General features: G+C 37.6%; 4 protein-coding genes across 5 annotated transcripts; 3 read left to right on the top strand and 1 right to left on the bottom strand.

Annotated features, from left to right (window-relative positions):
* The first annotated feature begins 314 nt into the window (after positions 1–314).
* On the top strand, positions 315–10,028 carry prodha (proline dehydrogenase (oxidase) 1a). Its single transcript, XM_039780202.1, has 14 exons — positions 315–741; positions 938–1,146; positions 2,710–2,744; positions 3,703–3,852; positions 4,056–4,120; positions 4,909–5,025; positions 5,219–5,298; positions 5,448–5,529; positions 6,325–6,417; positions 6,622–6,768; positions 7,164–7,339; positions 7,425–7,523; positions 7,816–7,904; positions 8,828–10,028. The coding sequence occupies exons 1-14, from the start codon at positions 403–405 to the stop codon at positions 9,016–9,018; spliced, it is 1,872 nt and encodes a 623-aa protein (XP_039636136.1). The 5' UTR covers positions 315–402; the 3' UTR covers positions 9,019–10,028.
* Positions 10,029–11,460: 1,432 nt separating this feature from the next.
* gal3st1b (galactose-3-O-sulfotransferase 1b) lies at positions 11,461–14,932 on the top strand. 2 transcript variants are annotated; one of them, XM_039780120.1, is made up of 4 exons: positions 11,461–11,737; positions 13,543–13,682; positions 13,762–13,813; positions 14,006–14,932. In XM_039780120.1, exons 2-4 carry the CDS (start codon positions 13,561–13,563, stop codon positions 14,903–14,905), a joined length of 1,074 nt encoding a protein of 357 aa, XP_039636054.1. In that variant the 5' UTR covers positions 11,461–11,737; positions 13,543–13,560; the 3' UTR covers positions 14,906–14,932. The 2 variants fall into 2 exon arrangements, with proteins under 2 accessions (XP_039636054.1, XP_039636053.1); XM_039780119.1 differs by having other exon boundaries at positions 11,462–11,737; positions 13,762–14,932.
* A 1,738-nt stretch (positions 14,933–16,670) lies between these two features.
* Positions 16,671–17,343, bottom strand: LOC120545610 (cytochrome b-c1 complex subunit 9). The gene is made up of 2 exons (XM_039780123.1): positions 17,168–17,343; positions 16,671–16,993 (listed from the first exon to the last, which is right to left on the bottom strand). The coding sequence occupies exons 1-2, from the start codon at positions 17,306–17,308 to the stop codon at positions 16,943–16,945; spliced, it is 192 nt and encodes a 63-aa protein (XP_039636057.1). The 5' UTR covers positions 17,309–17,343; the 3' UTR covers positions 16,671–16,942.
* Positions 17,344–17,362: 19 nt separating this feature from the next.
* Positions 17,363–22,086, top strand: zmat5 (zinc finger, matrin-type 5). The gene is made up of 6 exons (XM_039780122.1): positions 17,363–17,506; positions 18,520–18,703; positions 19,013–19,075; positions 19,187–19,267; positions 19,661–19,769; positions 19,877–22,086. The coding sequence occupies exons 2-6, from the start codon at positions 18,577–18,579 to the stop codon at positions 20,022–20,024; spliced, it is 528 nt and encodes a 175-aa protein (XP_039636056.1). The 5' UTR covers positions 17,363–17,506; positions 18,520–18,576; the 3' UTR covers positions 20,025–22,086.
* Positions 22,087–22,382: the final 296 nt, after the last annotated feature.

Here is a 22,382-nt window from a genome sequence, read left to right as displayed (position 1 = left end):
ATACTGTTAATATTAATATTTAATGGGGGTTATACGTTAAGAGTTTCAATTTAACAGTTACTCCTAACATTTTTTTGTGAACCGCTATAGGAGGAAAATTATCCATACAGTCAGAAATTAAACTATAATCTCGTCGTGGTTTGCAAACTATAACAGTCTACCACGACGAGATGTTTGCAAGTTTTTTTTGACTGAGATCAAGCGCGAGAACGCGCACTTGCAGCCATGTGTACGCGCGCAGCGTGATGTAGCCAACTAACATGTGATGTATGAGGCACCACCCCCCGGTGCGAGATGACTGAAAATATAACTGCTCAGCGCGCGCTGCACAGGCACGAGGCCACGGCGAGGTGGATACTCGTCGTTTGTGGGCTGTAGTGTTCAAGAGAAGAAAAGGAAACCATGTCGTACACTAAGCTTGTAGCATCTCTTGTTCGGGCACACCCGGGCAATGTCAGAAAAATACGCGTTTCACTTGGAAGATGTCGGTCAACAGTAGCATCCACCAAGAGCCAAGAAGAGAAAGATCCACAGATAGATGGGTGCACCGTGGTGGAAGCCGTGCCGCTTGAACTCATCAGCCAGACCAAAAATGTTAAAAACATGCAGTTAAATAAAATCCACATCGACTTCGACAACACTCAGGAAGCCTACAAAAGCAAGGGAAACATTGAACTGCTTCGAAGTCTGCTGGTCTTCAAGCTTTGTACAATTGACATCCTAGTTGAAAAGAACAAGGAGGTGAGTTGATATTGTTCAAAAGTTAACGTTAGCCTTTTGATTTAAGAACAAGTATTATTATTTCTAATTGTAAAGTTATAACTGCGTAATGATTAAGTGAATATACAAGTCCGTAACATTCAGTCATATAATGAACTATAGGCTTTTATATTAACTACAGAGATATAATAACTTTTTGTCCTTGCTTTGTTTTCAGTTGATGGATCTGAGTAAGAAGGTGCTAGGTCAGTGGATGTTTGAGAAGCTGATGAAGATGACCTTCTATGGTCAGTTTGTGGCAGGGGAAGACCACAACTCCATCAAACCTTTAATTCAGAAGAATCAGGCTTTTGGTGTGGGGGCAGTTTTGGACTATAGTGTTGAAGAGGACTTGACACAAGAGGAGGCAGAGAACAAGGAAATGGAGTAAGTAATGTTTGCAACAGACTGACCAGGAGTTTAGTAAAGGCTACAATGTAGGCTAATTTCTCATAAAGATGTGTGGTTCACATAGAAATGTTGTACTGCTTTTATAAACCAAGCACAGGTAATTTATGAGTTACGTAACATACTAAACTCACAAGGCCTGTTGAGTCAAGCTTATTTGTATATCCCAGTATCACATGCTCCACAACAATCATGTTCCTGATCCCGCCCATGCTCTTTTAAAGTCAAGGAAAACTTGGGAAACTTGAAGAGGCCATGTAAAGAGAGACCTTGCACGCATGGTTGTAATAGGAGCTGCACACTGAAAAGAGCAATTACAGAAAAAAATATGTATAATAATTCATTTACTGAGGCATTATTATAATAAATCAACGTTATTTAATAGTGAAATAACTAAGTATAACTACTAGACTTAATTTTAGTCATGGCCTTTACACCAAACGTATTAAAGGTTATTGGGCACATTAAGTGCATCCATGGCTCTGTGACTGTGGAGTACATATAACAGTAACGTTATGCCCCAACAGGTCAGTTTGCCCTTGGTCCCCCTAGCGGGTTCAACCAACTGCTAATTTTACTGTTCAAAACATATGGCACTGTTATTTGAAATACACTGTTAAAAGTCAGCCCATTTTAGTGTAAGACTCTGTGAATTTCTTTCTATCCCCGTTGTCTGCATTACATGTTGTCTCTGCAAATTATCTTTTGACTCCTTTATTTATATTCAGACATTACAGCATTCAATAAACTATAGCTTGATACTGTTCATTCTTAACTAATCTCTTCAGGTCTGGCTTCTGTCATGTTTCTTATCAAATTTAATGTGAGTCACGCAACAAATGGTACATTTCCTCCACATAAAAAGACTGTAAACAGATTGTGCCTGTCCTATTGGTTGGCTAGAACAGACCCCTCTCCTCTGATTGGTTGAGCTGGTTATTCAGCTGGGGAATGTACCTCCTGAAAAGGCTGCCAGCCTTTAGAGAAATGTGCTGGATCACTTCACAGGGCACACACGAAAGTGTTACGCAATGTTCCGAGGAGGAAATAAGCCCTTTTTTTTTAACCAAGGATTATCAAACTAAGCACAAACATACACAATCAAAATTTAAATTCACAGAAAGAAAATACTGATAGTTACATGAAGAAGACAACACAGTGAACACAGTGGTTTTGTTTGTTTCCTGATGTGTCATTATCTTAACTGCATTAAAAAGACACAGCTGGCTAAAGACTGGTTAACATTTCTTTTGCCTTTCCTCAACATACAAACCATTTTCTTTCCTTTTCTCCCTTTAAAATTGTCTTCTTAGGTCGCAGTAGAACAATCTTTAGACCTTCCCATGTTTACCATTGGCATACTGTCTGGTTGATTAACTGATTAAAACCATGTAAGTGACATGAGAAGTTAGAAAAGCTGAGTGAAAATATAAATGTTATAATCTCTTTTTAGATAATAATTTGTTGTGTTGAAAAGTTAACTGTTTTAGGGAGATGCATTGTTTTGCTGTTATATTCTGATTCCTATCCCTTCTTTTTCAGTTCATGTGTTTCTGAAGCAGAGAAAGAAAGTCCAGGTTTGTATATCAGTTGATTTATTGTATGTAATGTATTTTTTTTATGTATGTTTTGCACAATCAGCCACTGCATGCTTCATCTACTAAATAACTGCTGTACAGTTAGCAGGCAACTCTGGCAACTGGCAAGACTGAACAACTAGTTTCCTTTGCTCTTCAGTTGCTTCAGCTTGGCCCGAATGCAACACAAGGCTAGTCGAGTGTCAGTGCTGGTATGTCTAGTCATGCGGCCATGTGGCCTAGCCTGGAAAGTACTGGTTATATCTGGATTTAGTTGGGTCTGACATGTCCAGTCCAGTGGGTACAGTGAGAAGACACTTGGTTCATGTTACTGGGTTAATGAAAGAAACTCAAGTATATCATTCACCTACTGCTTTCTGGTCTTGTTTCAAAGTCTGATGTTATAATCAATGTTAATTTATCAGTAAGGAAGAGGAATTCCTTAATACATATTCTTAGTATCACTCTCTCTGGCAGTAATATTAATGGTAATCGTAGTACTGCCATATCACTCATGATGAAATACATGTTTAGAGAGACATTTCAAATTCATTAATTTCTAAAAGAATCATTAATAAACTGTAAATGTTAAATAACTTTTGCTTGTGATACATTTATTGTGGCATTAATAAATAAATAAATATACAGTACTCAACACAAAAGCTTGTAGGATTAAAATAATTATGTTGATTACACAGTCAAGCTGTAGAACAGAGAGAAAACCTACTTTTTATAACTTAAAAATCGTAATATTGTCCCTGAAGATGTGTTTTTTTCGTATAATTTCTGAATATTATGGTTTAAATGATCTTATTGATAGAAATGTGATGGAGATATCTAACTCCAAGTGAGCTAACAATTAATACAAAAATATGTGGAGGAGAAAAAAAGCTTTAGGTTGGTGATGAAAACTCTTTTTCCATGTCAAGCAGCTAACGTTACCTTCTCTTTATTCCAGATGCTGATCATCGTGAGAAGAAGTACAAAGCCCATCGTCAGTTCGGGGACAGGCGTGGAGGGGTTATTAGTGCTCGTACTTACTTCTATGCAGATGAGTCCAAATGTGACAACCAAATGGAGACATTCATAAACTGCATTAGAGCCTCTGGTAAGTAGTAATGTTTCTGAGGAAGCCATTAAGAAATATAATATGTAAGTTTGGCTATTAGAATAACGGCTATACAAACCCTAAAACTATTGTGAAAAAATAAAGTAAATTTGCAATAAAAATTATAGTGTTGAATTACACCCAATAAAATAGTTGGAGAGTTATACAACATCAAGTGAAATAAAATGTGTTATCAATTTCAGGGGGAGCCTCAGCAGATGGATTTTCTGCTATCAAAATGACTGCTCTCGGACGCCCACAGTTCCTTGTAAGTTTAACTTAATTCAACTAAAAGTTAATATTAAAGAATTTAGATAAGATGAAAACCAAGATAATCCTTTACTAGTCCCACAGTGGGGGTAATTTGTAGTGTTACAGCAGCAAAGGGGATAGTGCAATCACAAGAGGCATCAGTAAAAATGCAAGCTATAACTGTAAAAAAGCAATTACACTGAAAAAGCAGTAACCAGTAAAAAACTAAATTATAATAAGTAGACAGTTGAATTTACAGTATCATTCGAATGTGTATTGCACATTTTAAATTTTAAATATTGATACTGCACATGAGTGAGTTGTCAATTTTGGAATGTGCACGCTACTGGGAACAGTGTTGATTGTAAAGTTAGAAAAGATAAAGTTTGTAAAGAGAAAAGTGTGATTGGCAACACGAGTGCTGCTAGATTGAACACTAACAAACCATAAACCATTCATTACAGGGTAATGGGTAAATAAAACATTAGCCATTTATTTATCTCTTTATGGTTTTGAGTCAATGCCAGTTGATTAGTATGATTAAAGGTTCACATTATTGTGTACAAACTCTAGCAGTTGCCTTCAGTGTTCTCACTGAAATTCTAAAAGAGCATCCAGGCAAAAGGGAAACTGTGAGGTCACACAGTCTTAACTTTCTCAGACAAAAAGGAAAAGATGTGCCAATTGACAGTGAGCAAGAGCTGTCATTTTCTGTGAATAAAATACTGATATGTCCAGCTAACAGTATAATTCAAATACAATATTATAATTTGATCATTGATGAATTGTTCTATGTTTGAACAGCTCCAGTTTTCAGAAGTCCTGGTTAAATGGAGACGGTTCTTTAACTTCCTTGCAGAACAACAGGGGAAATCTGAAATGATGCTTTTGGAACAAAAGCTGGAGCTGGAACAACTCAAGGTGGGTTTTGCCTTCAGAAAGTTTAATGTATGTTCATCCATAACTTGTGTCCTGCAATAATATTTAGTTATTTCTAAGATGTTTAGTTGTGTCCAAGCCTTCATGACTTTAAGTGCCATGTCCTTTGTTAAAACAATAATCATCTGCGATATTTTTTTTAATTGTTTTTAATCTCTGAAATATTTATTTGTAGGAAAGTTTGACTAAGATGGGTATTGCAGCCAAGGATGACATAGAGAATTGGTTTACTGGAGAAAAGCTGGGTTTGTCAGGGTAAGATAGTCACTCAGTAGTGAAATGATGACCACAAATACTTCACATTAATACTTTTGTGTTGTTTACACCAAAACAATTAGATTCTTGAATCCCTGTTTAGTCTGTTAACATATTTTAATATACAGTTTCTCACATCTTATTGCCAGAACGATAGATCTGCTGGACTGGAACAGTTTAATTAAGGATACAACAAAAATCTCCAGCCTGCTTATGGTGCCAAACCTTGAGGTGAGTCATGTAAATATTTGGTGCTGTGTCCAGATTCTGAAAGTTAAAAAAACGCGTGTGGCAGTTCAGTACATGTTGCTTATGTTAGTGATCCTCAGTTTAAATCAGTCTGGTAATTTCTTATCTTATCTGTACACCGTGACCTGTTTGATAAACACAGAAGGTCTTAATATTATCTTGAAAAGGGCATATTTCCAAAAATGATACAGCATTTGACAGCAGAAACACATATTTTAGGTAATAATTTTCCAGTTTTAAAGAGGAGGAAAATGCAACATACTTTCTGAATTTTCACATTTCCAACCACGAAATTTTACAGCTAAAGGTAATTATACAGTTTATGTTCTCATAAACAGATGGTGATGTAAATAAATGAGTAAAATAGATGTTAGCAAGACATTTGTTTTCCATTAGAACTTGGACTTCTTTATCATATTGTGGGAACAAGTTGATACAAATCTTGTTTGTATAAGAAATGTATCCTCTATTTGTTCCGATGAGGATAATAACATTTAGGACTTGCTGTGCTCTGTACATTTCTGCAGAGTTGGTATATGTCGAGCTTTAGTACACATGTTAATGTAGGCGGTGCTATTAAGGGGTTGAGAAAAAAGTATCCGTTTGAGAAGGAAACTAGATAAAATGTCAGTGGCACTCATTCTACTCTGACCCCCACCCACCCAACCCCCGCCCTGCCTGTCACATACTGATAGTTAGTGGGTTTATCCTGATCATAAAAATGGCTTTAAAATAACAAATGCCAATGATTCAATGTTTTGTGTGTTGGTTGTGCAGACAGGCCATCTGGAACCTTTGTTAAACAAGTTTACAGCCGAGGAGGAGAGGCAGATGAAGAGAATGCTACAGAGAGTGGACGTTCTGGCCAAGGTAAAGATACCAAAACAAATAAATATGTATCTAATAAATCATTTTATGAGGTAATAAAGAAATATAAACCCAATTTATTGCAATCAGACCTGGTTCAAGGAATTTAAAGAAATCAGAAGTAAATTGTGTTTGCTGAAGTGATGAACCTTTTTTTCATGGAAAATAATGTGTCACTTATAAAAAATCTTTGTCTGTGTGCACCAGCATGCCATGGAGAATGGGGTGAGGCTAATGGTTGATGCCGAGCAGACGTACTTCCAACCAGCTATTAGTCGACTGACTCTGGAAATGCAGAGGAAATTTAACAGAGAAAAGCCAATCATTTTCAACACTTACCAGTGTTACCTCAAGGTAAGACCACAGTTCATTACAGCTAATTATGACAACTTTTACTATTGATTATTTATACTTACAAATCCTTTCTGTTTGTCCCAGCTGTAAAACCCAAATGATTTTTTGTCAATACTGTTTTGTACATTTTGTAATATGTAGGTTTTTATTGTTGTTACTAACTTATCACATGGATAGAAACAGATGTTTTGTTTGTGTACAATAGCAAGCTCCTGTTCACTGTCAATAAAGCTGTACAGTATGTTATATGGAGACATTACAGGTAGCTCTCGAAGTGTCATGTTTTTGTATTCAGTAATATTTGTTTGACACATTTGCCATTTAAGTCTTGTTTCTGTAGCCATAGAGGTACCCTGTCCTTTAGTCATGTCCTTTTGTGTTTTTAATACTTTTAGGAAGCCTATGACAATGTAACTGTGGATGTTGAGCTGTCACGACGGGAGGGCTGGTACTTTGGTGCCAAGCTGGTGCGCGGAGCCTACATGTACCAAGAGAGAGACCGGGCCAAAGAGATTGGCTACGAAGACCCAATAAACCCAGATTATGAGGCCACTAACAGGATGTATCACAAGTACGTTTTTCATTATTATCAAGGCCCTTCATGGCTCAGCTAGAAAATGTCTAAATCCTAACCATCTGACTTGTTGTTTGTCCAGGTGTTTGGAGTATGTGCTGGAGGAGATTGAACACAACAGGAAAGCAAACATCATGGTTGCGACTCACAATGAGGACACAGTGAAATTTACCCTAGAAAAGTATGTTCTGTCTCAGGCCTGCAAGAAAAATTCAAAGCCCATATATTTGACATGTGCTCTGTGCAGATTTAGTTTGAGCATACACAAAAGCCTAAAATCTCTTATTCATAAAGGATTAATCCTAATGGTTTAAACTAATGCCTAGGATAAATGAGTCTTTGTCATCCTTCCAAAGCAATTATAGGATTTACAGAATATGATTGCCAAATCAATGGTGGAATACTGCACTCTAGCTCTTTTTTGGTAACCGTCTTTTAACATATTCATGTTTTTTTCTGTTTTTTTTCTTCAGGATGAATGAGATGGGCCTCTTACCCACTGAGAATAAAGTTTATTTTGGACAACTGCTAGGAATGTGTGACCAGATCAGCTTCCCGCTAGGTATGTTGCACTCAGCTCAGATACTAAAAGTAAACAGTAAGTTATGTAATCACAGGGGCTTACATCACATAGTCATGTGGCCGTAGAGGATCCACAGAAACGTAGTCCCTACACACAGCTATTTTAACACTCAGGCGGCCACTGGCATTACAAATTGTCAATCCAATCTATAGATACTGTATCTTGGGAACAAGCAACTCCAGGTTCTCAATGTCCGTAACTGTTCTATTACCAAATGTTATGTCAGTTTGGTTCAGCAGGGATTTAAGTGTACACATTTAAGAAAACAGTAAGTATACTACTTTGGATAATAGCCTTTTAAGTTGTGCCACAATTAAAAATTATCTGTATAAAAAACCCACACAAAAGTATCTCTTTGCATGATAAGGACAATTTCAACAGTCTATTTAAAAGTGTTATGCAAGTGAGATACAGAAGACTTACTGTACAACTGAGATACTACTTCAACATCATGCTAATGGAAAGCCACTGAGCTTTGATTTTTAAAAATGTGTTGCTATTTAAACAATTTAGCAATGATCTGGTGATCAGCTTTTCAAGTGGAATGGTGTATTGTAGATAGCCCTTATCTTTCTTCCACTAGTGAGACGACAAGGCTGGTTTGACCTTGCCGTATCACTTGATATGTAATATCAAAACCCCATTTTTACATGTCGGTGGTATCTTAATACAATATTTATTCACCATCAATTCATTTAAAAAAAAAAAAAAGTTTTAATCATCAGCACCATTATTTCAATTTACCGAGTTAACCATGGAGTCAGACAGCATCCCCCCAGTTGCTTTGTGGCACAGTTATCTTCATTAGCCATTGTCAGCTTAATAAAAACATGGAATGCATTCACGGTGGAGATAGTTGACATTGATTTAAGACGTATCTCCTTGCTCTATGTTCAAAACAGGTCAAGCAGGTTTCCCAGTCTACAAGTATGTTCCATATGGCCCAGTCAACGAGGTCATTCCTTATCTGTCTCGCCGCGCTCAAGAGAACCGTGGTTTCATGAAGGGATCCCAGAGAGAGCGCAGCCTGCTGTGGAGGGAGCTGAAACGCAGGCTGCTTGGTGGACAGATTTTCTACAAGCCTGTATACTGAGTAAACATACTAACTGCAGTGTGTCTGTAAGCATTCCACCATCTTTACCTGCTAACTGCTCTTTGTAGAGGAAGATGCATGTACCTTGGCTTGTAAGGCTGCACAGTATGGAGGAAAGATTTGTAGTTTTACTGATAGATGTGTTTAAAACACCTCCATAATGATTTTGGAGATTCATGTGCTGCTCAATTAGGAACTTATGTTTGATTTTTTCAATCTAAATTAGAATTACTTTTGAATTTTAACTCAAAATTTGGTCCTCAGAATCAACTTAAAAAACACATTTGCTCCTTTTTTTTTATAGAACTTTAGCTAATGTTTATGCCTCAAAATGTAGAACCTTTCTGATGTACAGCATGTAATTATGCAATAGAGGCTAAGAAACGTTTATTGTGTATGTATGGTTACCATAGGTGGCGTACTTGTCCTGTGCTTTTTTAATGGTAAAAGACACACTGTATGTTTTGTTCAATGTAAAGTTTGTCTTAAGTAGCTGTCACTCAAAGTGCCTTATGATTGATTTCACAAGCAAACAGCGGCTGTACAACTTGCAAGTTTTGTTTTTATAACTGTACGCTCCTCTGAGGGCATTTTAACTTATTTTAGCATGTTTGTTGCTATGCTGTGTCATTTTATTAATCTACTTGAACGTATATTATTAAGAGATTATTATTGTGCAACATAGTGATTTTGATTACATAAAAATGTTAGTAAATGCAGCATCACAAATCAGATGATCCTCTTTTGATCTTTCATGAAGCCCGTGCATTGATGTTCTTAGAGGATTCATAATAAAAAAACTGGTTATGTCAGTAGCTCTGGTTTCAACACTGCCCCTAGCCTTTGAATAATCTGTAAATTGTGCTGCCCAGTGTAGTCCTCTGAAAGGTTGGTCGATTGAATGGAAAATGTCTTTTAAATAGAAATGTTATTTTTTTTAAGACTAGAAATGACTACTGTAAAATGTTCTTATACCTTTTGTGAAAGTAATATAATTTAAAAACTATTAATCAAAGTGTTTTAGTACATTTTTTTGTAAAGCTAAATAAAACATTTAGTATTTTTGGAAACACGACAAAAGTTAATAGCTTGACATAAAGTCATTAAGTTCATTTTTGTTACAGTCTCAATGTCATAATTTAACCCAATATCAGCAATATAGAAGCTGCCTTAATTGGTGTGGAGGGTTGAGTTTTGAACAACAAATTTGATTTTAGTCTCTCACCTTGAATGACCTTGACACATCTCAAGTAATTAAGCAGGATTTGGGTTTGTATTTCCTGATGTTTTACTCTGGTTGGTTTCCTAATCACTGCTGTATCAGTCTATAGTATATACTATATTTTGTACAGTTGTAAAATAAATGTAATTATTGATAAATACAATAAAATACAGTTAACATTAAATTTAATTGTGTTTATTATTGTTGCAGCTGTGGATGTTGAAGGTAGACATTTACTTAAACAACACTGAGTTGCAAATATATTATTTAAGTTTCTTCGTTGTTGGGGTAGGATCTTTGAAAACTGAAAAGTTACACATAATGACATATGACATAATATCTTAAGACAATCTGTTGCTGCCTTAAAGTTATATAAACTCCAGCTTCTGCCATTGTAGGCAGCCCTTACTAGACTGAATAGATGCAACCCCGATCTCTCGTAGTGATGTAGATCTGGCTGTCCTCGCTGACTTACTCTAAAGTCAATGGCATCAACAACTACAACACAGAAGCTAGTGCGCTCCCTGTGCCAAGTCTGTATGACCTATTAAATCAGAGGTAATTCTGCCCCAGCCAAAGTCAACAGCAGCTGAGGAGGCACCTGAGTCCAAGGTATCTGGAGACTAAAGAAAAACATGCGGCCAGCCCCACAACACAAAACAGCTGTGTTGAGACCAAGCAGACCCTGTTAGGTTTACTCTCTGTCCAGCTAGGTGTTATATGCAGCTACTATTTATAATGTTATGACAACTTCATTGCAGCCTAAGATGTATAGTACACTATATATGTATTAGTGTGGCATACATGTTCTCAGTTCAAACCCTGCATATTGGTATTTTTACATGTTCTGTACACAAATGATAGCTACATAATTTAGCCACACACTTTATAAATACTACAGTATATAAATATCTCATGTCTTTTTACATGTATGCAACAACCCAGTCATCTTGCTTAGCAAAAGAATGTAACAACAAACCAAAAGTACTCTATACTCAGTGTTCTGGACCTGCTGCTGGGGTTACGAAGGTCAAATGTTGCCAAACACTGGTGTTGGGGGAAATATCGTGTAATGGCAAATAAACAGTTATGTAGTAATAATTCTACATGTTATGTTTTGTAGAGGTGTGGCTTTTCTTATTTTATTAGATAGTGATAGTAGACAGACAGAAAAGGGGGGAGAGAGAGGAGACGACACACAGCAAAGGGCCACAGGTCGGATTCCAACCTGGGCCGGACAAAGGACTCAGCCTACATGGGGCGCACACTCTACCAGGTGAGCTACAGGTCGCCCCAGAGGTGTGGCTTTCAACAATAGCCTCTTTTTCAAACCAATTCAGTCCCTGTGGGAGGAGACTTTACATCGGACTTCTTTCAGTCCCCACAGCCAGTGGGATATGATTTCAGGGATCGTGTACAGCATGCTGAACAATAGAGGGTTTTCTTTCACCTTGTAGAAGATCCTCACACCGACACTGCTAATGCTCTCATCTGCAGGTAAGTAAAGCTCTTTACTTGCATGTTTTCTACACGTTGTACACTTCCTTGGTTTACAATGTCAATTATACTCAGGCTGTTTTCATTATCAAAAGAAGTTTTTTATTTATTTTTTAGGATAATGGGTCTACAGAATTATTTTAAGCTAAGACATGTTGCATTTGTGTAGGCTTTAATGTAGTTGTCTTTCCTCATGTGCTAGAACTGCTCTGTGAGACATCAAATGTAACAAAAGGACTACATAGACGAGTATCAGTGTTAAAGATAAGAAGTCAGAGCTGGTATGAAAGTGACTTACCTTTCCTATGTGGTATGAAGAGTAAGCATCTGTCCATTGTCAATGGTAGAAGCCCTTATTTGATACAATATTTAGCCATTTTTTACTATGAACACTTAAAGATGCTTGTGCCTAAATTGTGTTTTCCATGTAAGTGTCTCTTTTCTCCTTATATTTCTTTTGTTATGACGGTAATGCAAGCACCATAAACATGTTTATAGTGTATACATGGGGGCCCTGTATTTTATTTGACAGAAAGAATGATGCAGCAGTTTTCTTGCTTAACTGTGTTGTCTCCTCTCGATGTCCCCTTTTCTTTTTCTACAGTTAGTTTTCTTCTTTTTATCAGCAATCATCACCAGGTTACATTTAATTTAAATGGGTCAGGCCTGGGCTTTCTGTGAATGCGTAATAATTACTCTGCTGTATTGAGGGATGAGGTGAGGTAAGGGGGTAATTAGTCGGTCTGTGTGTATTGAATTGCTGCAGGGCGTTTCACCTGTTTATGAGCTTAGTGTTGTGCTCATTGGTTGTATGAGAACACAAAAGTTACACAGCAAAATCCAGCAAGATGTGTATCAAAACCTTATTGGAATTTTCCCTGTGATATTTTCCTCTATATACATGCTCTGATGTGGTGCAAGCAAAACAACCTAGAGCTCAACGCTCTAAAGACAGTGGAGATGGTTGTGGACTTCAGGAAGAATTCAGCCCCACCTGCCCCTATCATACTCAGTGACTCCACAGTTAACATTGTGGAGTCTTTCCGCTTCCTGGGGACTACAATCTCCCAGGACCTCAAGTGGGAGCTGAACATCAGCTCCCTCATCAAGAAAGCACAACAGAGGATGTACTTCCTGTGGCAGCTGAAGAAATTCAACCTGCCAATGACAATGATGGTGCACTTCTACACAGCCATCATTGAGTCCATCCTCACATCCTCCATCACCATCTGGTACGCTGCTGCCACTGCCAAGGACAAGGGCAGACTGCAGCGTGTCATTCGGTCAGCTGAGAAGGTGATTGGCTGCAATCTCCCACCGCTCCAGGACCTTTACGCCACCAGGACTCTGAAGCGTGCTGGAAAGATTGTGGCTGACCCCTCCCACCCCAGACACAAACTCTTTGAGCTACTCCCCTCTGGCAGGAGGCTGAGGTCCATCGGGACCAAAACCTCACGTCACAAGGACAGCTTTTTCCCCTCCGCCACTAGCCTTATTAACAAGGCCCGGAAACCACCCTGACTCTCTCCACACCCACCTCTGGCTCTACATGCCACTGTACTTAATCTGCTCTTTTTATCTTAATTGTTACTCTTATTTTATTACATCCTGTGTGTGTATATATACACATATATTTATATATTTATACTTATATTGTCTGTTCTGTTAACCTGTTTGTTTAACTTATTTTAGATAATGTGTGACATGCACCTACGACACCAAAACAAATTCCTTGTATGTGTAAAAAATGTACTTGGCAATAAAGCTTTTCTGATTCTGATTCTGCTCTCCAATTTCATTTTCAGGTTCACATTTGGGTGTTAATGATGTCTGGCATCAAAGGAAATAAGTGCACACTAAAACGGAGGCTGATTCTCTGGGTTTTATTGACCAACATAATGCTGGTGCTGTACTGCTTGATGAACCCAACCCAAGTCAAGATCAGGTAAAGATTTAAAAGCAAAGCATTATTTTATTTGTTAAGTCAGCTGATCTGTTTTCTTATCCATATATTTTGTTTATAGGGGCTCCCAACAAGACACGTGTCCTCTAAGCATAGCGAAATTGAAAGAAAATGTGAGCATGCCTTCTCAAAGCACAGAAGAGTGCTCCCCCACAGTAGACATCATGTTTATGAAGACCCATAAAACTGCCAGTAGCACCATACTCAACATCCTCTTTAGATTTGGAGAAAAACACAAGCTTAAATTTGCCTTACCTGATGGGCGTAATGATTTCTTCTACCCATCGCCTTTCCTGTGCTCCCAGGTGAAAGACTACAGGCCTGGAGACTGTTTCAACATTATTTGTAACCACATGCGCTTTGACCATCAAGAAGTAGCCAAGCTCCTGCCTCCAGATGCTGTGTACATCACCATCGTACGTGACCCAGTGGATCTCTTTGAGTCGTCCTTCAACTATTATCACAGAGCAGTTCCTCTCACATGGAGGATCAATGGAGAGAACAAACTGGCAGAGTTTCTAAACAGTCCTCAGACCTTCTACAGCCCACAGGCTTTTAACTCATTCTACCTGAAAAATCTACTCTTTTTTGACTTTGGTTTTGACAACAACCTGGAAGGTGATGATCCTCGTGTCATGAGGAATATTCATAACTTATCAAAACATTTTGATCTGGTTCTCGTAGCAGAGTATTTTGAGGAGTCTCTTATCCTGCTTAAGGACACACTGTGTTGGACTATGGAAGACATCATGTATTTTAAACTCAACGCTCGCAGGAGCTCATCTGTATCTCGTCTGACCCCTGAGTTGAGAGCCAAAGCCTTAAAGTGGAACGGGGCTGACTGGAGACTCTATCAGCACTTTAATGCTACCTTCTGGGCCAGAGTAGAGGCGTATGGGAGAGAAAGAATGAAACAGGAGGTAAATGAGCTGAGGAGAAGAAATGCTGCGATGAAAGCTATCTGTGTCGAGGATGGAGATGCGGTTGAAGCACAAAAGATTCAGGACAGACGTTTCTTGCCTTGGCAGCCAGTTGGAGAGTCTTCCATCCTGGGGTACAACATCAAGAAAAATGTTCATTCAACTTTCAGGACACTTTGTGAAAAAATGCTCACGCCTGAAATACAATATTTGTCAAATCTGGGCGTAAGCCTGTGGCTTACTAGACTATGGGGTTGGTTAAAAGATGCTGTTTTTACAATTTGACTTGGATTAAAAACTTTACAAAATTTACAGCTACAATATAACAATTTGTCCTGCAACACAATGACACCTATTTGAAATAATTGTTTTCCTCTTGTTTTAGAAAATCTAATCATCTGAATGATGCATCCATAATGTTCATTCAGATTTGTCTCCTAGAACATTTGGCTGCATAGAATGCTTTACATTTAGGAATTTTTACCACTCCCAAATAGGCCTTCAGATGGGTCTGTTAGCTAAGATACCTCTACTCATCACCTGTTAGCCTTTAATTGCTTCATTTAGTTGTACACTACATAAAAACACTGTTTACACTCTTTTAAAAATAGGTTCAGGCTTAAAGTGTGAACAGTAAGACTCCTTATTGTTGTTGCCTCTAAATTAGTAAAATTCTGCAGTTGATGATCGCCTCCCTGGTAAGATTTATATGTTTCATGGTCAAACCTTATTTGGGTCCACTGCAAGTACAAATGTTTCTGGGTCCTGGTGCTCTTCTTTTGTTGATTCCACAGGAATCAAACCAGGATGTGGCATCAATCTAACACTGAGCAATCAGTGATAGCTTTAATGTTAGAAGTGCAGTTCTTATCATTCAGTGGTACAAGCAATGCTAGTGTTCCCCTAGAGGCCTGAGGCTTAGGTGCAGTTGTATGCAGTGAATGTGAATGGTTTTGGCCTTGCATGTCTTGTGCCATGTGCAGTATCCACTCTGCTACTAAGCATACTTGGAATGTTGGCCTTGCCTGACCCTGCCATAACTGTTTACATAACATGGATTCATCATTGACAGTAAAAATGGTCTGACATGGCATTAACAGCAGATCATTTTCTGTGCGTACATTTTGATTTTATTTAGGCAAACGCAAATGATTTATCAGTAACATGACTCATTTTTGGTAGAAGGTGGCAGCCACTGTTTGTAGATCACACTACTTTTTGCTGAAGAGGCCAAAATACAATATATAACCGATAACCTTGGATCTTTAGCACCACAGGCTACGCATACAGGTTCATCTGAATAAGAGTTTTATCATTTTATGTCAATAGACAAGTTGAGTTTAACTACTCAATTATCTTTTCATCACAATATTTGTGGCACATAAGGCATCTCTTTCCCAGCAAAGTGAAAATATAAGTCACCCTTTGGCTTAAAAGTATTATGTATATACTTGTTTACAGTATTTTGTGCAAGTATCACTTTAAAAGGGCTTGTATGTTGATAACATATACTGATTACTAGTATAACTCTTAATCAGCCAGCCTATGTATTTTGTTAATATCATGCTCTTTGTAAAATTGCATGCCTTTTTATTCAGGTGATTTTGTATTTTGACAAACTACAGTAATACATATCATTGAAATGCAGGCTTCTGTCCACCCAATGTGACATTTGCATTCTTTTATGTATTAGTACCACACACCAAGCTCACGAGGAAGTATATCCATGAAATTATACACTGTCAAAACCCATAAAAACTTCTATCTTATCAAAAGGACACAAATCATTGCATATTTTGAAAAAGCTTGCAACCATGCAGTTAAAAAATGGAAATTATCAGTTTAATTATAACTACACCCTTCCATGTCCTCTTACCAATTAACTAAAATAGTTTGTACATGAAGATAGACTTTAAGAAGACATAATAAGGCTGGCTGTGTGCCTAAAAGTTTGCCTATAACAGTGTTGCTAATTTTAAAAAAACATACTTTGACACATGCATGTCAATATATCTGATATGGATATGATAAATTGAGACATTACAAGATGTGTACCACATTAACAAGTTTAATTTAACCATTTACAATATGTGAGGAGAACGAAGACTTTACAAATAACAGGAAGTGGAGGAAGAGGTAACAGGAACCATTGCTCCCTCTTCATGATGGTGTGGATCAGCTCCCACGGGTCCCACTAGGCATGACTTTGAGCGCACTGTCCATGTTGACTGATGTTTGATTCAGGTATCGAGTCCAGGAACAATGGATGACGGAAGTCTGACAACAGTTGCACCTCAGCCTTTAGGTTAACCCCGCGGCCTTTTATTCCTCCTCTTTGTTCTCGTAATTGTGTTTAATGTGTTTCCATAGTTTCTACAATAAATCACATATTAGTAAGTTAGACATTGCATATGTACAGGTAGGTTGTGAAGTTGTAAAAGGACGCGTTTGCTCGATAGCTTAGCTTAGCTAACGTTAGCACTGCTTCGCCCTCTGCTTACAAGGTCAGGATAAAACAAGCATTTAAACACCAAAGGACACACTTACCCCGCGATTCATTTGCTCAAAGATCGCGTCACCACCTTGGTCAAATAGTCGTTCAAAGAAGACCGCTCCAACCATGATGGTTACGGCGAAAGTGGACGTTCTCCTGAAGAGCAAATTGTAGACGGACTTAGCCAGCGCCATGTCGGTGGATTGACGTATTGCGCAGGAACGGAAGCTGGGACAAAACGCTTCCGCAGCAGCAGCGGATGTTAGCAGTATTCTATGGTTAGCAGTAAATAACAGTAGTGTGGATTTCCTTTTTTCTTTTTCCACCAGTTAGCTAAGGTGACATACGGCCTTTCAAACATCACCGAGGAGGGCAGCACTGTTTCGCCAATGGTTTGTGCGCTTTTCTGTTTAAATTCAATAACACACAGGGATTTTAAGTAAACATGTATGTAACGTTAATAATAAGCAGCATGCAAACTATTTAAACCTCTAGTTTTAACAACGCTACGGACACATGTTAAGGAATATTAACGTTTGCTTCGCTGGGTTATCTGGGGAAGTGTTTGTACCCGCATCAAACTGTTCGTTGCTACAAGCTCAGTGTGTATATTTCTAAAGAGTTGTGTACCTTCACAATGATTGTCCTCAGTAGAACAGGAAGTCATACATATTCAAAATAAAGGCATCTAGCTACAATACTAAACCAGTAGATGGCAGCAAAAGAAGGCTGCTTGTACCACTTGTCCTTGTCTATGATATTGCTGGTGTTCTTGATTGTAGTTGTTAGGCTGGTTCCAGTTTGTCATTTTCCGTCGTAGGCCAAATCTGTAGGCTACGTGATCGCAAATGCAAAAGTAAACAAACGATTGGGACCATGCTTACTTAATGTAAATGTAAACAAACTCGCATTGATAAAATAGATCCATACTATGTCCATAATTAGGGATAAATTGAGTATGCTATGTACTTGTGTGGCTTTTCAGTCCTGAAAAGATAGGGCCTAGTCAATTAGTAAATGAACAGATAAGTAATACTATTTTCTTTTTATATGTGAAGCCGTTCTACTGTAGCTATATCACTGTACAATTATACATCTTTGGGTTTCAGACTGCTGGGCAGACAAAACAAACTACAATTTGAAGATGTCGTCTTGGGCTATGGGAAATTGTGATGTTGTGTGTCTAAACAAATAATCCATTAATCAGAACAATAATCAACAACATAATTGATAATTGTACACATACAGTCTGTTTGGCTAGAAACTTGGCTTTGAATCATCTAGTGCATAATGATACATAACATAACACTCAGTTTCATACAGAAACCATTTCAGTCAGCACAGCTATTCACTCACCATGTCTTAACAGAGCAGTTATGTAAATGTCTTTCGTTTCTGTTTACAGTCTTTGTCAGCAATTTAAAAGGTGACATCTTGCTGTTTTGAGCACATAACCTGCACCATGGGGAAGAGATACTACTGTGACTACTGTGACCGGTCCTTTCAGGACAATATGCATAACAGGAAAAAACATCTGAATGGTGTTCAGCATCACAGAGCTAAAAAGGCCTGGTATGACTCTTTTAGAGGTGAGACTTGCATTTGGTCCTTGGAACTGAGATGTGGTTGCAATGAAAATCAAATTACATGCTATATTTTTACTATACATGATGTTTAGTGTATATGCGTTTGTTTTAAACTAGACAGTAATCCTATACAATTCCTATTACAATTTACTGTTTAAAATGCTAAGTCTTAAACCTATGTTTGAGATTATGAGAATTAAGCATGCTTAATTTTCATTATGCCATTTTGGCTGCCCACCTGTTTACTTTATGATGGAAGATTATACAAACAACTGAAACAACCATAGACAACACTATCATTTCTTTTTACAGACTCTTCAGCCATTCTGTGTGATGAGCAAACAAAGAAACCCTGCAGGAAGTTTCTCCAAAAAGGTAACAGAACAGTTTAACCATACATTTTTTCACTAACCAGGAAATTATATTAAATACCTCGCTATAATAATAAAAAAAAAAATTCCCTGGCTTTTTCTTCTTCTTTTTTAGGAATTTGTGATTTTGGCCCTAACTGCAGGTTTTCTCACATGTCTGAAGAGGAACTGTTTAACTTAAAAAGACATGTGGAAGGTAAGCTGTAACCAAAGGGTAGTGCTGTGTCTACCACATGATTCAGTCGCCCAAAGCAATATTCCACATATTTAAGGCACATATCATTTGCAAATATAAATAGTATTCTCTAAATGGTTCTTTAATAATAAGGTGAACATTCAACATTGCACTCACAGTTGTCACACATGATCAACACAGTCCAGATTGTTAATAGCTCAAATGTAATGCTGCAGAAGGTGGGTTTAAAACAAACTTACTAAAAAGACAAGCACACCGGTTAGCCCTTTCTCATAAATTCCCCTAAAACATATACTATTAAGATACAAGTACAAATTGTCAAGTGCATTTTCCCCGGATGACTGTGTACATAAGTGTGATATGTTGACAGGAGTAAGATGTTATTTCTTTCAGATGAAAGACAGCGCAGAGAGGACTCTGTAGACAGAATGATGCCTGGGCGAAGTATAGAAGAGTGGCTCTCCAGAAGGGAAAAAAAGCGAACTGCCCTCGGTATTGAAGGGTATGCACTTTAATTTTTGCTTAAACACCTGTTCATACATGGTTAGCATTGCTAATGGTTATTCCTGTTGATTTAGATTTCAACTGTTTCATTATTTATATCTGCAGAGATTCAAAAGATAAGCAAGACAGTGAAGAGGGCCAAGAAGAAAGTGACATTCCTCAACAGCTCCTCTCCATCCCTGACCTTCCACCCTCTCTTCTACCTCCTCCTCCAGGCGGGTGGAAAGTCAAAGTGAACACAGAATGGGGTTGAGATATTCACTTTGTGGTTCACATCACTGTTAAGTGGATATGGGACATTAATTGAAGGAGGAATGGAACAGATTGCATATTGAGAGCTTGTGTCACATATTTGAAGGTTTTCAGTTTTTAATGAGGTTTCCAGTTGATTCTAAATTACACGTGTTGCCATTTTTTTAAAAGAAGAATAAAAAACCACAGAATAGGTCATGCTTGTTTAATTTAGAAGAATTACTTATTTATTACATTGTACTTGTATATGTTGAGTTTCTTGTTTGAGAATACAATTAACAGTAAAAATAAGCTAATTTAATGAGTAAATGGTTATATTTACATAAAACACACATGCAGTGCATAATAACCCTTATAATTGACATTTTGGCAGTTTGTTGTTGATTGCTCCACTAATCTGAAGTAGAGTGACTTAATCGTAAGACTCCTCTAAGGAGTTACATTTGATGTCCTGTGGTCCCGAATGAAACAGAGGATTGCTGAGCAGATAGAAATAATATTTTGTTTAATTTTAATCCTCTGCTTTGTCACTGATCTGACTGTATTTTATTTCTAACCCAACCAGCTAAAAAAAAAAAACATTTTACTTCGTAAATAGTAAAAATGATCTGGATTACGTTTCATAATGAAGGTTTTCATAGTTAGAATTTTTGTTAAAACGCTTGCCAAAGAGCCTCATGCAGATCTGGATTTGTGATTAATGCATTTATAATTGTCATTGGCCTTTTAAAGGTCCTCAATAAGGTTATTCCTCATAACTGGGGTTATGCTGAGATGTATACTGTATAGCCTACTTACCTAATGCAGTGGTTACAGCAAAATCCTCAAATTTGTATGAGTTTCTTTCTGTTTTGTATCATTTTGTCTAACTTTTATTCTGCCGCCTTGATCAGAATACATCCTTGACTTCTTATGGGACTTACTTATGTACTTAAAGGTGCCCTGTGGTGTTTTGGACCACTCTAACACTATGGAGCAACGTTTCTATTGTCCACACACACAAGGACCCATGCACGGCCAGCCTTGGTTTCAGGCTATTCTGCTTATTGACAGTGGCAGTAACACTGCAACAGATAATAAAGACAGTGAAGAAGATGGATAGCAACGGAAAAGTAGACAAGGATGTAAACAATAAATGATTTTATTAAGCTAATAAAAAAAAAAAATCAGTTTTCTAAATGTTAAATATGGAAGGAAATGCACACGTGTTAGATCTCAGGGATACACACAGTGCCTTTGGCACCATAAGGCACCTCTAAATAAAGATTAGGCTATACAAATGAGAAGTCCAATAACTCATTCAGTCATATATAAGTAGTGACCTTGTAGCTTTATTCATCACTGGATCCTCATATCTATAGGTGTATTCTGTACGTTAAAGAAAATGACACTACACGTTCTTATCCTGGATCTAATCTCACATCTAAACTACTTCATGTCCATTGCTGCTGTGCTCACTACTCCTGTTAGCCCTTACAAAATTGTGTGTGCATGTTATTTTCCCCTAAAGCTCTGTATTCCAACGCTCTGGTACTTGTGTCCATGCTACTACATGAAGTGCACCACTATATAGCTAAAAGGAAATGTTTTTTTCCTTCTGTGCAGGCTGCGTGCTGTGCTCTGTTACAAATGCACGTTTAACATGCCTGATGCTGCAACATCAGGGCCGTCACACCATCAGATCCTGACTGTGAGTCCAAAGTGTTGGATGAGGAATGCATTCAAAATTGTGTTGTGTTTACCCTAAAAAAGCATCCCCACCCAGATCTGCTCATCTGTTTTATTCTTATTTGCTCTACTTGTTGTTAGTATCAACTATGTTGTTTAAGTGTACACAGTAAATGTTCCTTTTTTGAGATTTGTCATATCCAGGTTTAATATGCAACCAATGTCACATTTGTAAAAGAAAAACAAACAGCAAACAACTTTTTAAAGCCTTAGTTTTTATTGGACATGCATCTACAGTATAGCCACCACTTACATTAGTGTATAATTGATGCAGTAACCTCTACATGTGCTGTAACAGTTACAGAAATAAAACAGCGCTGGATATTCTTGATCTAGACATTAAAATGACTGGTTATGTCACACAGCAGGATGATACAAATATTAACTATAAAGTTAAACTGACTTTTACAGGGGAGAGAGAAAGATAATACATCACTTGAATTACTGATTAGTCATTTCAGTTAAAAACTACATTTAGCATCAGATTCATTTTTGTCAAAACTTTGACTTTGTATAATGGATTTTCCTTCTTTCCAGAAGTCTTTCTAAAGTTACTCTTAAGTCAATGCATGAGAGCGCTGTTTGTACTCCAAATGACAAAAGCACAGAACAGAAGACATCTACAAAATCC

This window comes from Perca fluviatilis, chromosome 17 (genome assembly GCF_010015445.1).
Source record: "Perca fluviatilis chromosome 17, GENO_Pfluv_1.0, whole genome shotgun sequence".
Taxonomy (NCBI): Eukaryota; Metazoa; Chordata; class Actinopteri; order Perciformes; family Percidae; genus Perca; species Perca fluviatilis.
Note: the sequence above shows the minus strand (reverse complement) of the source record. Positions and strands in the feature narration are given on the sequence as shown.

Coding starts and splice junctions, on each gene's coding strand:
- gal3st1b (XM_039780119.1), top strand. CDS start 13,561: ATGATGTCTGGCATCAAAGGAAATAAGTGCACACTAAAACGGAGGCTG. Junction 13,683..13,761: donor CCAACCCAAGTCAAGATCAG/GTAAAGATTTAA, acceptor TTTTGTTTATAG/GGGCTCCCAACAAGACACGT.
- zmat5 (XM_039780122.1), top strand. CDS start 18,577: ATGGGGAAGAGATACTACTGTGACTACTGTGACCGGTCCTTTCAGGAC. Junction 18,704..19,012: donor CTGGTATGACTCTTTTAGAG/GTGAGACTTGCA, acceptor TTCTTTTTACAG/ACTCTTCAGCCATTCTGTGT. Junction 19,268..19,660: donor CTTAAAAAGACATGTGGAAG/GTAAGCTGTAAC, acceptor TATTTCTTTCAG/ATGAAAGACAGCGCAGAGAG.
- LOC120545610 (XM_039780123.1), bottom strand. CDS start 17,308: ATGGCGCTGGCTAAGTCCGTCTACAATTTGCTCTTCAGGAGAACGTCC. Junction 16,994..17,167: donor TTGAGCAAATGAATCGCGGG/GTAAGTGTGTCC, acceptor GATTTATTGTAG/AAACTATGGAAACACATTAA.
- prodha (XM_039780202.1), top strand. CDS start 403: ATGTCGTACACTAAGCTTGTAGCATCTCTTGTTCGGGCACACCCGGGC. Junction 1,147..2,709: donor GCAGAGAACAAGGAAATGGA/GTAAGTAATGTT, acceptor CTTCTTTTTCAG/TTCATGTGTTTCTGAAGCAG. Junction 4,121..4,908: donor TCGGACGCCCACAGTTCCTT/GTAAGTTTAACT, acceptor ATGTTTGAACAG/CTCCAGTTTTCAGAAGTCCT.